General features: G+C 36.2%; 2 protein-coding genes and 1 long non-coding RNA gene across 3 annotated transcripts; 1 reads left to right on the forward strand and 2 right to left on the reverse strand.

The window, feature by feature from the left end:
* The first annotated feature begins 3,657 nt into the window (after window positions 1-3,657).
* On the forward strand, window positions 3,658-4,869 carry LOC111912243 (uncharacterized). Its single transcript, XM_023907965.3, has 2 exons — window positions 3,658-4,498; window positions 4,642-4,869. The coding sequence occupies exons 1-2, from the start codon at window positions 3,869-3,871 to the stop codon at window positions 4,705-4,707; spliced, it is 696 nt and encodes a 231-aa protein (XP_023763733.1). The 5' UTR covers window positions 3,658-3,868; the 3' UTR covers window positions 4,708-4,869.
* Window positions 4,870-5,851: 982 nt separating this feature from the next.
* LOC111912245 (uncharacterized) lies at window positions 5,852-7,701 on the reverse strand. The gene is made up of 4 exons (XR_002857120.3): window positions 7,590-7,701; window positions 6,951-7,126; window positions 6,156-6,234; window positions 5,852-6,042 (listed from the first exon to the last, which is right to left on the reverse strand). It is a non-coding gene; the product is annotated as an uncharacterized LOC111912245 (long non-coding RNA).
* A 7,883-nt stretch (window positions 7,702-15,584) lies between these two features.
* LOC111912208 (uncharacterized mitochondrial protein AtMg00810-like) lies at window positions 15,585-16,100 on the reverse strand. Its single transcript, XM_023907931.1, has one exon. The coding sequence runs from the start codon at window positions 16,098-16,100 to the stop codon at window positions 15,585-15,587; it is 516 nt and encodes a 171-aa protein (XP_023763699.1).
* Window positions 16,101-17,872: the final 1,772 nt, after the last annotated feature.

Raw genomic sequence — 17,872 nt, forward strand, 5'->3', positions numbered from 1 at the left:
GGCCAAAAAATCTCCGTTTTCTTGATGTTTAACTCAAGACCCAAGTCTGGACCATTCACCCGAATAATATTCAACACTCTAGTCACCTCCTCTGAATCCCCAATGACAGTCCCATCATCTAAATACCAAGCATGGAGAAGGAGAAGATTTCAATAATGAGTTTTTTAAGCACAAAATATAATGTACATATTTTTCTTATTATTAAGCTATCAATTTTAATTATTTTAAAGTTTCCATTCATGAACACATAATAAATATAGTAGTTCATACAAATCATACAAAAATGAAATTATAATAAGGCACGTAACTCAAAATAGATTGGAGACATATATTTAACCCACCTCAAATGGTATTATCTTTAACTTCTTGAATCCATTAATAACACGATGATTTTAGATTCTGAAGTGATGATGTAATGTGTTGTTTGTTTTTATGAAGCGAAAATTCATAAAGTCTACGGACCACCTCTGCAACTTTTTGCAGCAGAAGACGTGGAACAAACGACTGTAGCCTATAATAAGAAACATGTTTGTTTTTTAACATCTGCAGTAAACTGAAAATTAAATAAACTAATTTTATTAACTGGAAATAGTTCTAGACGCCGAAATTATAATAATTTAGTTTTAAAACATTGAAAGAATACTAAAAAGAACAAGTAAAAAACAAAAATATAAAACTTCTAAAAAAATCTAAAAAAATATAAAATAAGCTATCAGTTTTATTCTAGAAAAAAAAACTAATTTTAAAAAACATAAAAAAGGAAATAATAAAAAAAATGAAAAAGTATTGCAAACGATGTCTACAAAACTCGTAAAAAATATACACGTTAAAAAAGATGTAACTGAAACTGAGAATATTATGAATAGAAGTTTAAAAAAATCAAAGTTTATAAAAACCACTTGGAAAAATGAAAGTTGAAGATTTAAAGATGCAAGTCAAGTGTTGCACCACGCAGAACACGCGGATGTTTTGTAGTCTGAAGTCTTCCAAAAAACAAATTGATGCGAGAAGACAAGTGTTGCGCGTTGCTCCGTCTCGCAGTAAAAAAATGGTTTGAAGTTTTTTTTCAAAGAGCACCTTATTGTTTCAAAAGCTTGATTATATTCACCGCAAATCACGTGAACTTCGAATTGAACATAAGCTTCATTTTTTTTTAAATGGATGAAATTTTCAAATATATATTAGAAAAAAAAAACACTAGCAAGAAGACATGAGCTTCAAGACAGTAGACTACCACCAAATAAAATTTGATTCATATTGAATTTACTGATATATCATGTAGATCGGGATTTGTTGTGTTTCATTTTTTTTTTAGAGATTTGTTGTGTTTCATTTTTTTTTTCAGATTCCTCAGCATAAAGTGCAAAAAATGAAATTTTGAAAGTAAAAAATAGTTTATCTTAAAAAACAGGGGGACCACAACCAGGACCATTTCGCACCCCGTTAGACCATCCGTTATGCCCACCACATACCACATATGTGGTGGGTGTCACGTCAACACCATATTTCCTACCACTAACCAAAGGATACCTACCGCTAAACACACTACTCCACCCCATTTTTTTAATTTAAATTTAATTCAAAAATACATTAAAATCATTTTTTAATACTAGTTTTCCATAAATTAAAAGACCAAATTACATTAAATAAAAACTACATTAATTGAAAAAAAAAACTAACAATAAAAATAAAAATTACATTACTTAAAATTAAAACAAAAACATTAAAAAAAAACTAAAAATTCCAATCATAAATAAAATAAACTACCCCATACGCCTACGTCGGGCTTGAACCGACTCTTTCATCGTGAGGAAAAGTTCAAAGTCTTCGCCCTCGAGGTCGTCCGCTTTCATTTTCAAGATTTCCATATCGGTTTTTATTTGGATCGTCGCTTGTGCCTCTTGAAATGATGTTTGTGCTTCAATCATTTTTTGCTCCATCCGAGTCATCACCTCAACCTCCGTTTCTTGAAGTTGCACATATCGATCAAATTTATCGCCAAACATATCCATAACACTAGAGTTCGAAGATGTTGAAGCCGTTTTTTTTGTTTTATTTCTTCCAACAGGCCGACGAAAAGGTTGGTCGTTTTCAAGATCTTGCTGATCGTCGTTGAAGTCGGTGTGTGTTCAGCCGTTTGATTGTTGAGAAGTTTCATCGGGGTTTCTCGAACGCTTTGAACCGGAAGATTGCGAAGTTCCTTCCGTTTGCTCTTTCCATTTTGGAGCCTCTTTCAATTTTAGTCACAGTTTCATATACGGAAAAGCTTTGTGTGTTAGCGTTGTTTTTTCAAATTGCTCCATGGCCACCTTGAAAACATCAAAATCGTTCGAGCCGCTTTTGCGTATGTTTAGGAGGTTGTTGTAGATTCCTCCAAACTCGGTGCATTTTAGTCGAATATCTCGCTATTTCGATGTAATTTGATCGGCATTTCGAGTTTCGCTTTCCATTAACTCGTAGAAAATGGCTCGGACTTTCTCCCAAAAACTTTCGTAAGGCTGACTATCTCCTACAATTGGATCTTCGGAAGCCGCCACCCATGCCTCCGCTAACTTTTCTTCTTCTTCTTCTTTTGTCCATGGGGCCCTTTTTTGGGTGGTAATGGGTTGAGCCGTTTTTTTTTTCCTTTTTTCTTTTTTGGTTGAGGTGGTGGTGAAGGTTGCGTTTACGCAACAAAATCCGGCGAAACTGGTGGTTGTGAGCTTAGTGGTTGTGAAATTGGTGGTTGTTGTTGTGATGATTGTTGTTGGAGTTGTTGTAGTTGTTGGAATTGTTGAAATTGTTGGTATTGTGAAATTTGTTATTGTTGGAAAGACGGAAAATGTTGATATTGTTGTTGGAAAAGTGGTGTTTGTTGGATATTGAAGTAGATTGATAAAACCGCCTTGAGGTGACTCCATAATCGGGAATTGGCAAGGTGTTGTATCTAACGCAAAAGCGTTATCGGATTTGCGATTTCTGTAGTTTGGAGGAGTATTTTGGTTGGGATCCATGGTTTTTGGTTGTGAAGATGTAGTGTGTAGTTTGTGTATAGAGAAAGAAAAGAATCGTGTAAAAAATAATGAGTAAAAGTGTTGTATTTATAGGTAAATAAATTGGTTATTTTTTTTTTTAAAACAAACTAGCCGTTGAACGGCTATAGAAAACGGTCAAGAAAAGGCTTCGATTTCATTGGTCGTGCAAGTCCATTGTGTCGAACACGAGAGTAAATGAAAACGAGCAACCACGAAACAACGGGGGTAGTGTGCACGCCTGTTGTTCTTGGCCAGCTCAACCACGAACACCCTCGTGGTAAGTATACCACTCGGCCTTATACAATTTCTCAACCCGTTTATGGGATACGATGTTGTTTTACAAATTTTACGATGTTTTACAAATTTTCGCATATAGCATGCCTTCTTAGCAGATGCCATCTAGCTACAAGAAAGGTGGCTATTTTGAGGATTTGCTTAATTTTTGATCAACTATTGAAAATTGGTATAGGATATTATTCTCATTTGTCATTTTCTCTTAAAAATACGTATCGTTGAGGGGAAAATCAAAAATGGTCTTAACTACATGCAATTACTCAAAGTACAATAATGAAGGACCAAAACCAAAGAGAACCAAACCACAATAATGAAGGAACAAAACCTACAGATTGTACTTAACTACATGCAATTTACTCAAAGTACAATATATGACTTCCAATAGTCTAGAAGAAGAACTTTATGTTACTAGAATTCCAAAAGATCCCATAAATTTGGACATCAAACGATTGCTTTTCATATTCCTAACCAGCCTCATCGTCCACCTTTATAAGCAAAGATTCGATCTTTATTTTTGACAGGTTCCAATCAAGAAGCAAATCCCCTAGAAAGAACAAAAAATGGCAGACTCTTCTTCATCTTCATCAAAAGTAAGCTTGAAGCTTCTGATCGACACCAAAACAAAGAAAGTTTTATTTGCAGAAGCCAACAAAGAATTCGTTGATTTCCTTTTCTACATCCTTTCTCTCCCTGTTGGTACTGTGATCAGGCTTCTAAGCAAGAACTCAATGGTGGGTTCACTCGGAAAGCTCTATGGCAGCATCGAGAGCTTGAGCGATACGTATATCCAGCCACACCAAAGCAAAGACTCTGTTTTAAACCCCAAGACCGTGAACTATGGGGCTAATGTCCCACTCTTGCTAACCGATGATGACATCCAGATGGATCAGAGGTTCTACAAATGTCAATACTGTAATTCAGATCATGTAACCAATGATCCTACTACTTTGTGTCCTAGGTGCAAAAACAGAAAAATGAACTACGCGATTGACTATGTGAGGGGTAAAGGTGCAGAGAAGGAAACGGAGGAGGGTGGTGGTTTTGTGAAGGGGGTGGTGACTTACATGGTTATGGATGATTTGGAGGTGAAGCCCATGTCCACCATATCTAGCATTACTATGTTGAACAAGTTCAATGTCACGGAAGTCGGTGGTCTTCAGGAAAAGGTTGTTTCTTTGGAAATGAAAGAGGTATGCTTTATAGTCTTGTACTGTACTACTCAAGGATACTACTTATAATAAACTCGTAACAATATAATAGCAAACTAAACTCCTGATTTTAACTGTATAAAATGATAATCTAGTACTCCATGCTTACTGTGTGATGATTGTAGGGTCTGATGTTACTGAAGGCCTCATTGCAGTGCAAGAACGTGCTTACTAGTGTGTTTCTCTCATAAGGGTGTATTGACTATTGACTGAATAAAATTTGGAACATTGTTTGTTTTCAAAATTGAGTGTGTTCGGTTTTAAATTTTTAATAATGTCTCGTTTCTTTATATGTTAATTATGTCCTTGAGTCGTTTATCTGATGAAATGTTATGGTTGTTGGTTTCCGGTTACATATGGGTAATTAAGTGTAGCAAAAGAGAACAGTGATTCCATGTTGGGCCTGAAATTATTATTAACGTACTTGCTATATATAATCAAGAAAGACGTACTAGTTACTACACAATTAAGAAGTCATTTTTATAGATCATATTTGTGGTTCTTGGTGGTTTCTTTTTTCAATCATAGCTTCTGGTCTTTCTTCCTTTTGCAAGACCATGTGCGCAAATTAAGTATATATATGAATGGCCTAGGGCATACCAACAGTGTCTCAGAATTTAACACTTTGTAATAAAAAACAAATGAGTTAGACCCTATATATGTCCAGAAGCTGACAAACGACAAAGCCCACTAATTAACGAACAAAGATGCATATTGACGACTTGGCATGTATTGTAGAAATCAAGGGAAAGATAAGAAGGTATCAGGACCACAAAAATACCGTAGGAAAGAGTACCTCTGGCTCTGACAACTGTCCAGTCAAAAGAGAGGTGAAAACTCTCTTTTAGATATTTACAAGGATGATCTTATCTTAGGCCGGACGGAGGGAAAGGAAGCAGCACTACAAAAAAAAATAGCCATTTAATGGCATACAAAAAGTGCCACAAAAAATCTAAAAAGTGCCATTAAAGACCCTTATAGGAATGAACGGCACACAAAAAAAGTGTCACTAAAATCGACACCACTAAAGCCTTTTAGTAGCACCTTTTGGTTTGCCACTACAAACATTTAAGATTTTAGTGGCACTTTTTCCTGCCACAATAAATAAAAAGGCTTTTGTGGCACAAGTTTTGTGTCGGTAAAAACTATTGTTATTTAAAAATTTATATCAATTTTAATGGCACATAGTTTTTGCTACAAAAAAACGTTTTACAAACTTAAATGCCACTATAGACATTTATCACATTAGCTTTGATTAATTAAAATCATTATTTATTTACAATATAAAAGATAAACAAAACAACAAAATGTAGAAATCATAATACCATCATTTCAATTAAAATTTAAATCGTGTTCCAAAAACATTCGCAAAATTTGGAAACAAATGGCTACAAATGTCAATTTAAGTCTAAAAATCTAACATAAAACACAAAAAATCATTACGCTCTTGAACCTCTCTCAAAATCTTCATGCGAGTAATGTGATCCTCATGTGAACTCTTTCTTAGCAATAATACTAGCGGTTACCTGTTAAAAAAACAAACACCTTTCAATATGCATCCAATGAAAACATGATTCAAAATGCACGTAAAAATATTGTCCACTACATATGTGAAATTTTGAAACAATAAATTATTTACCATTGTTATCCTGACTTCTTGTTGGTGACATCTGGTTAACTGATACAGATTTGTTAGGGACTGAAGAAATACTAGGGACCTAAAACATATTAATGAAAACAAATATGATTAATAAATAAAATATAAAGTCAGTGCATGTAATTACCTCTATGTTCATATTTCAGTACAAGGACCTATTTTGTAAATTTCATGGGACCAAATCTATAAAATCAATTCAACAAAAGGACATGTAGTTGATCATTAACATATCAGCAAAACGACAATTTCTGTATAAACAAGTCTACAAAAACATGGTTATTGTTAAAAAAAATTGTTAGATAAAATCTAATTTAATGAAGGTTTTAATAATATCAGAATTTGAATAAACTGTGAAACCTAAAGGGGTTAACTGAAAAGTTTGTAAACCAATTATGAAAAGAAATGCAGAATGAAGGGTTACATGGGAAATAAGAGTCAAAATCAGGGACCGATAGTGTAACTATAGAATTGAAAGGCAAAAGCAAATATCATATCATTTAAGCAGAAACAAAATCACGTCCTTCATTTTATATGCCTAATGACCAATAAACTTCTGTATTTATATGGACATTATACCTCTGTTTCTTTTATAATTTCTAACCTCTATTTTTTGTAATGACCACTATACCTTTGTTTGCTTTTAAATGTCATACTCATGTTCTTTTATAATGACCATTATAAACCTCTTTCCTTTTATATTTCAGTCCCCTGTTCTTTTATAATGACAGTTAATCTATTATAGCATATGGTAATTTTGTGTTGGAGTAACTAAAATACCTTGTTCATTTGCACCTATCCCACACTCAAAAGATTGTTGGTTTGATTGTTGATTAATAGACTGACATTCTCTAGAATTTGATTGAACACCTTATGTTTCAGTAGCCCCATGGTCTTCTATAAGCTCGCTGATTTTGGTAGAAGTGATACATAGCCACTTTAGTCTTCTTCCCATACTGTTATTTCAAAACACATGAAATGCAAACATCAATATTTACAACTTATATTATATTAAAAGAATATGCCATAAACAAAAGATACATTCCAAGTATCCTAAATCTAGAAAAATATGTCTATTATTAGATTCCATGTTTAAACAGTTTGTACATGGTCACTTTATCATCCCCCCCCCCCCCTTAAATTGACACTTGTTCTCTCAAGTGCAAAATTGAAGAAGCTTAGCACCCCATCAACAAAATTTTGACTTGATCTTGGGGCAAGATACATCCAAGATCTGTTCATGACTTAGAATGAGAAACAAAAGATTAACTATAACTAAAGAAATAGTGTTAGTATAAGATACTTCTCAAATATTTTATCAGGCATGAATATGAGTAATTACGCCTCACAATCAAAAACAGAAACGACAGTAGACAAACCACTGCAAAAAAGCAACAACAAATAAAATAGAATGAATACCTGCAAAACAGCTAACTCCTATGGAGGAAAAATGTAGTCGAGAAAAATCGTAGCTGCAACAAGGAATCAGTTGAATCGGTAGGCTTAGACCATAGATTGATGGTGATACCTGTAATCGAATGGTTAGTAGGAACCGGAGATCGATTGAATGTTAAAAGGTGTTAACGAACCCTAGTGAATGTGAAACTTAACCTGGAGTTCGGCCAGTAAGGTTGGTTTGCTGAAACTCTTTGAAGGATACGGAAAGCACGAATATAACCATTTAAACTAGACAAAATTGCAAAAATGGTCCCTGTGGTATGCAAAATTTTAGGGTTTTAGTCCAAACAGTGACTTTTTTGGTTTCATAGTCCTTTTGGAGTGGTTTGTATGTGAAAATGGTCCCTCTGAAAACTGAAATGACTATAATACCCTTGGGGTATTTATTTTTCATTTTTCTTTCATTATTCTTAAAATTTAATATTTATTTATTTATTTTAACAATTAAAAAAGTTAAAAAAGGGTCCATCTCTCTCTCTCTCTCTCTCTCTCTCTCTCTCTCTCCTAGAAGGGCGTGTCTTTGATCGCTTTCTCCAAGCTCTGTAAGAACTACCAGGGAAGCCATAGCCAGTAGCTCTTGGATGAGCTTGACCAAAACCTCCATTGTTGTGTACACAAGCACCACTTATTCCCATGGTTTTGCCTTCGTTTTCAGGGATAAGAGACAATGGTATCAAAGATGAATGTGAAACTGATGAGAAAGCCATTCGATTTTCAAACCCCTTTGATAAATATGGTACACTGCCATCATCAGTTCCAAATTGATCCATGGATCTCGCTCGTTCTTGCTTTATAGGATCCATAAATTGGGGGGGGGGTCGTTTCCCCGAATTTGACATATATTCTGATGAGAGCTTGAATTATCACCATCCCTGGAGATGAATCTCGATAAAATGCGTTCCGTTTCGGGGTATTATGCCCGAGGGTTGAAGAATGGGTCAGCATCTTCGTCTTCATACATGTCACTGTTTATCAAATTTGAGAAATACGAACTTGGTGTTGATTTGTATCGCGTCAAACCGGAGTTCATAGTTTGTTGACCCTGCCCCTGCTGTTGCAATTAATGTTGATGTTGTTGTTGCCGTTGATTATGAAGATCTGAATCCATTAGAACCCTAGAAGTTGCTCCATTTGCATATGGTGTTGTTTATGCAACTGTCGGAATCGATGGGTCTATATGGATTTGGGGGAAATCAAAACAGGGTAAATTATGTAAGGTTTTGGAATCGGAATCACAGAAGTATCTGGGTGATATATGTATTCCTTTAAGTTGAAAGTCCATTATGTGTGCGTTTTCTAAATTTTTAGTGTTTATATATATGAAATGTGTACAGATGAAGAATATGTGATGACGAAGAGAGAGAGAGAGAGAGAGAGAGAGCTGGAGCAGCCTCCCTCACCACCACAACACCCCCAGCTGCTGCTGCGGATTTTCTTCTGCTTGTGCGCTACTGGATCAACACGAAGGAAACCAAGGGAAGCCGCTGGAGCAGCCTCCCTCACCACCACAAACGACGACCGCTGCCTCCACCTCCCTTTCTCATTCATAGTTCACCAACGAAAACCTACCCCTTCTTCATTCTTTTTAGTCGATTGGAGCTACCAAACACCCCTAAATGTCGAAAGTTTTAGTTGTTTTGTTTCTCCCGGTTTATTGTTGCCAGCGAACAGGTGAGAGGACCAAGGAAAGCTCGATAGATATCGACTCCTTTCCCCTCCTCGGTATTTACCGGCCACACCAAAACTGTCATCGACTGCAATTACTTCACCTTCCTCGATATGTGGCTGCCAACGATGAAATCAATAAGGCCAAGGAGGAATTGTCGGTCTCGACAAACTCCTTCTCCCCTCGCCGCGATCTGTTTGACCCCCACCGGTGCCCTCGATTTTTTGACTAGTTTCGTTCGTGTCCATCCCCGATCGTTCGTGTTCAAGGCAGGACCTGGTTTTAGAAACCGAGAGAGAGAGAGAGGTGGGCCCTTTTTATTTTTTTAATTGTTAAAATAAATAAATAAATATTAAATTTTAAGAATAATGAAAGAAAAATGAAAAATAAATACCCCAAGGGTATTATAGTCATTTCAATTTTCGGAGGGACCATTTTCACATACAAATCACTCCAAAAGGACTACAAAACCAAAAAAATCACTGTTTGGACTAAAACCCCAAAATTTTGCATACCACAGGGACCATTTTTGCAATTTTGTCTTTAAACTATAATTTCATAGCAGGAGTTTTCAATGAAGGGATGGGAAATTTCCTTGGCGGTCAATTTACACTTTCAATGGAGGGAAAATGAAAATTTCATCCGATGCTGGAGGGAAAGGGGAAGTCAAGCTAAAATTTTCACTAGATGCAAAGCGAAGGGAAAACGAGCCCATGATGAAAGTTAGGGCTAAATTAGTGGCACATTAAAAGTATTTTATAATCCTTTACGACATTATTAAAAAGTGCATATATCTTTCGTTTAAAATAAAGATAATATACTTTTTTTTAAAGACTTTTATATATATACATATATATATATATATATATATATATATATATATATATATATATATATATATATATATATATATATATATATATATATATATATATATATATATATGTTTTGTGCCATTATTCTATCTATATATAATGAAATAAAATATAAAATGCCACTAAAACTAGTTTTTAGTGCCATTAAAAAGCTAAATTAGTGGCACAAAATCTAAATGCCATTAAAACTGTGTGCCACTGAATGATTTTTTTTTTTTTGTAGTGCAAACGCTTCCCGCCCGGCGGAACACCGCACCGTTGGTGCGGGGAAGGTGTGTGCGGGAAACGGAGAGGGGAGCTTCTCCCGCTCTCTCTCTCTTGCTGTGATTGGCCGATTTTCCAATTTTTTTTTTTTTTTGAAAAACTACCGTTGAATAACGGTAAAAAGTGATTTTTTTTGTGGCTGTAACGACTACTTTACTTTTATTTTTATTTTTATTTTTTTTCTATTATTATTTTTTTTATCTTTTTACCACTGCTATAAATATATACATATAATTTAAAAACATCACACTATTCTCTATTTTCTCTACTTTATATCAACAAAAAATAAAATGAATCCCGACAAGCAAACCCCAAGTTCCGATCGACGGAAAAAAAGTCATGGTTTGAGTATAAACATCCCTCCTCGCAACATTTTTGCTATCGATTAATCCCCGCAAGGAGTTTACCGCTCCCAACTCGATGCTCCCATTTAATCCCCACTACAATTTCAATACCAAAATGTTGACCAATATTACCCGATGCAAGTTCCAAATGTTCCGTCGCAAATGTTTTCAAACTTTGTTGTGTTTCCGGATCAACAATCGCCAAATCAACCTCAACCCCAAACTCAAACTGAAACTCAAACCCAAACCCAACACCACCACCAACTTGTCGATGAATCAGATGACGCGGAAGAAGAAGACATGGTTCCCGAAACTCAACCAACACCACCACCACAAAGACATAAAGGGAAAAAACAAGTGTGCGAGGGTGTCGCACAACCGGGAAGAAAAAAGCCGACACTATGGGTTTCACATGAAGAGATAGTTTTGGTCAAAGCTTGGGTTGATATTTCTGAATATTCGATTCAGGGAAACGCACAACCGGTATAACATTTTTGGTTTCGCATTTTACAACGATTTCGAGAGGAGCTAGGAAAATGTGACAACTACCGTACTAAACATCAACTTAACTCGAAGTTTCATGAAATAGCAAAGGGAGTTTCAAAAATTAACGGGTTGTACAACAACCTAAAAACCCAACGAAAAAGCGGCAAAGGCGACGAAGAAATACTTCAAGAAGCGTTGCAGTTTTACCTTGAGGAAGTCGGAAAACCATTCAAGTGACACGATTGTTGGAAATTATTGGTCCGAAGTCCTAGGTGGAAAACATACGAGCGGGATTTTATTTTTGGAGTCCAACAATCAAAGCGAACGAAAACGGGCTCTAGTGGTTACACAACCTCCTCCGATGCTCGGGTCGGTCTAGATTTAAATTAAGACGACGAACTCGAGCTAGAAAAAATTGAACGCCCAATGGGTAAGGACAAAACGAAGAGAAAGTGAGGGAAGGTCTGGATTTAATTAATGAAATGCTTTTTATTTTTAATTAAGAATATGTTTAGTATTAACTTAAAAGTTATAATTCATAACAAAAAAATTAATTTTATTTAAAAAAAAAAAAAAGTGAGGGAGGGTTTCCCACCCAATAGGGGTCGAAAATGACTTTTCGACAAAAGATTATTAAGAATAAATAATCTTAACCAAGTTGTAGAAGATGTCACAAGGTTTACGTACATATAAAGAACGCCGAAATCCGAGTTATCACGAAGAAGTTATGACCCGTCGAAGTTTCGCGACGGAACCGACAAGGCACCGGGAAGCGTAAATAGTGAATTTACGATAGAGAGAGATTTAGCCTTAGTGATCTAAAAGAAAGTCGTAGAATATGTTAAATTAAGAACATCGATAAAAAGAACGCCTAAATCTAACTTCGTATGAAGAAGTTATGATTTTTCGAAGTTTTGGACTAGCAATGTACAACCCGAAATTCGAATATTAGATCGAGCGGTTTTTGGCCGACACGACCTAAACGGGAATCAAAGATCTCGTTAAGAGTAGCGTAACGAGAAAAAGATGGGTGAAAACGGACGTCGGATGAAGAAGTTATGAGGATTTAACGGACCAGTCTAGTCCCGGCGTGTTAATAATATAAAATTTAAGATCGAGTCAAAATTAGCCGACGGAGTCTAAACGAAAGTTGTAGAGTACGTTCCCACCTTCGCGTGGATATAAAGAACGTCGAAAATAGAGCTCGTATGCGAAAGATATGATTTTTAGAATTTGGAGTGCAAAATTGCGAAATATGCGAGAGGTTGATGACGTGGCCGCTTCTGAGCCGTTGCTTGCTGACCAAGGCTTCGCTTCGGATCACGCCACGTATCCTCGCATTACGCCCCGCGTATGAGATCCGGTACGCCCCGCGTACCTTTGGCCTTATCCTTCCGACGAGTGTGAGACAACTGGATCCGAGGTGGCGACCCTATCCGAAGTTACGCCCCACGTAGCCAAGGATTACGCCCAGCCTAGTCCGAGGCCTCGCAGGGTATAAAAAGGGGGCGAGGGTCTCCAACTTTTTCACACCATTTTCTTTTTCTCTCTAGGTTTCTTTCTCTCTCTAAGGGTTTTAACCCTCCCCTAAGCCTAGGTGATCCCCTAGCACCCTAAGGAAGCCCCGAGGCTCCCAGAGTCCCGAGAAAAAGGAGTCTTTCGGTTTCGAAACGCTGCTCCAATTAAGTTCCGGTTTTCGATAAAATTCGTTGTAAGTGAGCTACGCTTACGCAATTTTTAATATAGCTTTCAAATAATTATAGGAATGTTATTAGGTCCTTAAAATAATTATTATGAATTATATTGAGTGTTTTAACGCTTATATAATAATAATAATAGTCAGACTAATTAATTTGTCGCGGTTATCGTTAGACTAAACCCTAGTGATATTGGTACTAGGTTTTATCGAAGGAAATTGTTTTGAGAGTATCGAAGCGTTGTTCGAGTGCTGAGTCACCACCTACTCAGGTGTGTGCATAGTCCCTTTCATCTTACACATAGATATGAAGTATTTTAATATAAATTACATTCTAGGCCGGATTTTCATGCTCAAAGACGGGCTGCTATCTCTTTGTAAAATGTATATTTTACAAATTAAAAATACACTTCAAAGTTTGTTTGAAATCTATGAAAAAGTTATCCTTACACATAAGCATTCAATTTTCTCATTGTGAACACCCCTTTCTTTTATGCTCCTTTACGCTAATCGAATTTCTCATTTCTTTAGCAAAAGAACCTCCACCCCTCTATATATGTAAGGGTGCTAACGTCTGAGAAACCAGGCCCTTCACGTTGTCGATTTTACAAGATTAATTAATTTGTTGATTTCATGTTTTAATTAGTTTTCCACTCAAATCTTATATATTGTGTTATAACTTATAGTTGTTCATTATCTGTGTTCCAAGCATCCATTAAATACAGATAAATAATTTTTCTAAATATATTTCATTGAATCTTTGTAGATTTAAACACATTAATTTGTATGAATAATAGAATAATAATTTGACAATACATTGTGGATGCACTTACATGCATCCTACACAATCTCATTGGTTTATGGAAAAATATAAATATACACCTTATGTTGGAAATCAGCTGCTTTCCCACATGATAAAGACTCCAAAACTTACACCCTGATAACGACTATCATGTATTACTCAAGGTTATTGGATTTTCTCGCTGCTATATTACTTTCAAGAAAGAAAACTGATTACATATATAATGAAAACTATCTAACCTATTTAGAAACTACATGCTAAATACAATAAAATAGCAAATACAATAACAAACTACCTAAGCCCACATACTCCTTTTTTGTCTCCATAAAACACGCCATTCATATATATATATATATATATATATATATATATATATATATATATATATATATATATATATATATATATATATATATATATATATATATATATATATATATATATATATATATATATATATATATATATATATATACTTGGTCAAACAAAGAATCAGTAAACCCCACTAACTCTTCTTCATTCCCGCAGACTAAATCAAGCAGGCCCATGATCTGTGACCCATAACCTGATTCACTCCATGCACTTAACCCATCAAGATTACCCAACACCTTATTTGTTAGAATTCTCAACTTCTCTTGACACTTCACTTACATACATTACTCTCACTTGCAAAAATGCATTTTCAAATTAGTGACTTGATCGTTTGAGCTTTTCTTCAAAAGGGCTTCCTTGGAACTACTACGTTTGTTTGCATCTTAATTAGATATACAACCAACTACCAAGAGCAGGTTCTTCTCCACAAGTGTAAAAATGATTCATCTTTATTTTCCCCATTTTACCATGATGCTTATTCCGGATTGCAGCATACAAAATCTTGAAGAGAAATTTTTGGATCTTTATGTCCAAATACATGCAAAGAAAATTCTTATTTGAATTTGAACAATCAATCTTATTTGTTTTGAACTCCAAGTCGACAAGGTCAGATAAAAAGTTTCATGAAAATTTAAAACTACATTATTGAAACTTTCATGTCCTTTTTTTTTGCTTCAAAAATACAATATTTGACTAACAATAGTCAAACAATAACTTTTATGCCAGCTGCTGGAATTCAAAAAAATTCCATAAATAATCTTACATCTATATTCTTATATATACTTATAAAAGAGACATTTTTTATTGCTCCACATGCATTTGAAACCTCCATGATGTGATAATGTGATAACAGATTAAAGAACCACACCCATAATCTCGTGTGAGCTTTGTATATATAATGAATAATTACAAAATAAAGGATAAGCTATATATAAAATACAAGATAAATACAACATTTAACAGTTGTAGATCGATATTATCTAATATCCCCCCTCAAGCGAATAGATGGTAGACCAAGACGAAGCATAGATCGAAAGAACTCAAACTGAGATTACGGAAGACTCTTGGTAAAAATGTCCGCCGCTTGAAGCTTGGTCGGAATGAACTTGGTGTAAAGTTTGCTAGAAGCAACAAGTTCACGAATGAAATGATAGTCATTATCGATATGTTTAGCACGCTTGTGTGCCACAGCCACCAAATTTTGAGACAAAAACAATGCACTTTTGTTGTCATAAAGTAAAGTTGGCCTTTCAGGTGGTAATGCATGGAGTTCTTGAAGGAGGCGAGTGATCCAAACAATCTCAGCAACAGTATTGGCCATTGCACGATACTCCGATTCACAACTAGAACGAGCAATGGTAGGTTGCTTCTTTGCACTCCAGGAAACCAAGTTGCCTCCGAGAAAAAATGGAATAGCCATAGGTGGAACGCCTAGTTTCAATACATCATGCCTAGTCAGCGTCAGAGTAGCCAAGAATGGTATTTGTGTGAGGGCGACGAAAAGAGAGGCCAAAAGCGATTGTGCCCTTAACATAACGCAAAATACGTTTTACAGACTGAAAATGAGCATCAGTAGGAGCATGCAAAAACTGACTTGCCTGGTTTACAGCATATGATATATCTGGTCTTGTAATGGTTAAGTATTGAAGAGCCCAAACAAGAGAGCGATATAGACTTGGATCGGAGAATGGAGTGCCTTTAGATAGAAACAGTTCACTTGACGCCAAAGGCATGGAGACTGGTTTGGAATCTAGTAAATTTGCCCTTGTAAGCACATCTGTAGCATATTTTGATTGACTGAGAAAGAGACCATCATCTATATAAGACACTTCAAGTCCCAAGAAGTAGCTTAAGTCACCAAGGTCTTTGATAGCAAATTCTTGATTTAGAAGAACGGTAAATGTAGTGATAACCGACTCATCGTTTCCAGTTAGGATTAAATCGTCAACATAGACCAGTAAGTACATAATAATAGAATGTTGAGAGAACACAAAAAGAGAGGTGTCAGCACGACTGCATTTGAACCCATAGGCAAGCAAGAAAGAACTTAAGCGATGAAACTTGGCACATGGAGCTTTCTTTAATCCATAGAGTGCTTTTGAGAGTTTACACACGTGGTTAGGAAACTAGGAGTCAAAAAATCATGGTGGTTGTTCCATAAAGACTATTTCAGTGAGCTGACCGTGCAAGAAGGCATTTTTGACATCTAACTGGTGAAGATGCCATTTGTGTAATACCGCAAGTGAAAGAACGATCCGAACTGTGGTTGCTTTAACTATAGGGTTAAAAGTATGTGAATAGTCAAGGTCTGGAATTTGAGTAAACCCTTGAGCTACAAGGCGTGCTTTAAACCTTTCCACAGTGCCATCACTTCTGAATTTTGTACGATAGACCCATTTAGAGCCAACAACATTTGATGAATGGTGTCTTGGGACAAATGTCCATGTACGGTTTTGGATGAGAGCCTCCATCTCGTCACGCATGGCTGCCATCCAATGAGGGTGCTTAGCTGCTGATTTTTTCCCTTTAGGTAAAATATCTTAAAGAAGTGAAACATGTAAGGCATGAGATACAAGAGAGAGAGAGAGAGAGAGAGAGAGAGAGAGAAAGAAAATCAGGAGTATGTTTGGTCATTGTAAGGCATGATTTTGATCGATTTTGCATTGGGTGGGTTGAAACAGGTCTGGTAGAAGCAGATTGCAAAGGAGAAAAGGGAGGTGAGGCATCATTATCGGATGATGGAGAAGAAGCATCTAGGCTGTCTGTATGTCTAGATACCGTCAAAGTAGGCCCAAGGGTGTAACGCCCGCAGATCCGAGCTAGTCAATTTAGAGGCAATAAGGGTCGAAAATGACTTTTAGACAAAAGATTATTTAGAATAAATAATCTTAACCAAGTTGTAGAAGATGTCACAAGGTTTCCGTACATATAAAGAACGCCGAAATCCGAGTTATAACGAAGAAGTTATGACCCGTCGAAGTTTTGCGACGGAACCGACACGGCACCGGGAAGTGTAAATAGTGAATTTACGATAGAGAGAGATTTAGCCTGAGTGATCTAAAAGAAAGTCGTAGAATATGTTAAATTAAGAACATCGATAAAAAGAACGCCTAAATCTAACTTCGTATGAAGTTATGATTTTTCGAAGTTTTGGACTAGCAATGTACAACCCGAAATTCGAATATTAGATAGAGCGGTTTTTGGCCGACACGACCTAAACGAGAATCGAAGATCTCGTTAAGAGTAGCGTAACGAGAAAAAGATGGGTGAAAACGGACGTCGGATGAAGAAGTTATGAGGATTTAACGGACCAGTCTTGTCCCGGCCTGTTAATAATATAAAATTTAAAATCGAGTCAAAATTAGCCGACGGAGTCTAAACGAAAGTTGTAGAGTACGTTCCCACCTTCGTGTGGATATAAAGAACGTCAAAAATAGAGCTCATATGTGAAAGATATGATTTTTAGAATTCGGAGTGCAAAATTGCGAAATCTGCGAGAGGTCGATGATGTGGCCGCTTCTGAGTCGTTGCTTGCTGACCAAGGCTTCGCTTCGGATCACGCCACGTAGCCTCGCATTACGCCCCGCGTACCTTCGGCCTTATCCTTCCGACGAGTGTGAGACAACTGGATCCGAGGTGGCGACCCTATCCGAAGTTACGCCCCGCGTAGCCAAGGATTACGCCCAGCGTAGTCCGAGGCCTCGCAGGGTATAAAAAGGGGGCGAGGGTCTCCAACTTT

Source organism: Lactuca sativa, chromosome 2, assembly GCF_002870075.4.
Source record: "Lactuca sativa cultivar Salinas chromosome 2, Lsat_Salinas_v11, whole genome shotgun sequence".
In the NCBI taxonomy this organism is placed as follows: Eukaryota; Viridiplantae; Streptophyta; class Magnoliopsida; order Asterales; family Asteraceae; genus Lactuca; species Lactuca sativa.

What these genes read in the sequence shown, in the direction of transcription:
- LOC111912243 (XM_023907965.3), top strand. Translation starts at nt 3,869, where the DNA reads ATGGCAGACTCTTCTTCATCTTCATCAAAAGTAAGCTTGAAGCTTCTG. An exon ending in TTTCTTTGGAAATGAAAGAG is followed by an intron (nt 4,499 to 4,641) that starts GTATGCTTTATA and finishes TGATGATTGTAG; the next exon opens with GGTCTGATGTTACTGAAGGC.
- LOC111912208 (XM_023907931.1), bottom strand. Translation starts at nt 16,100, where the DNA reads ATGTACTTACTGGTCTATGTTGACGATTTAATCCTAACTGGAAACGAT.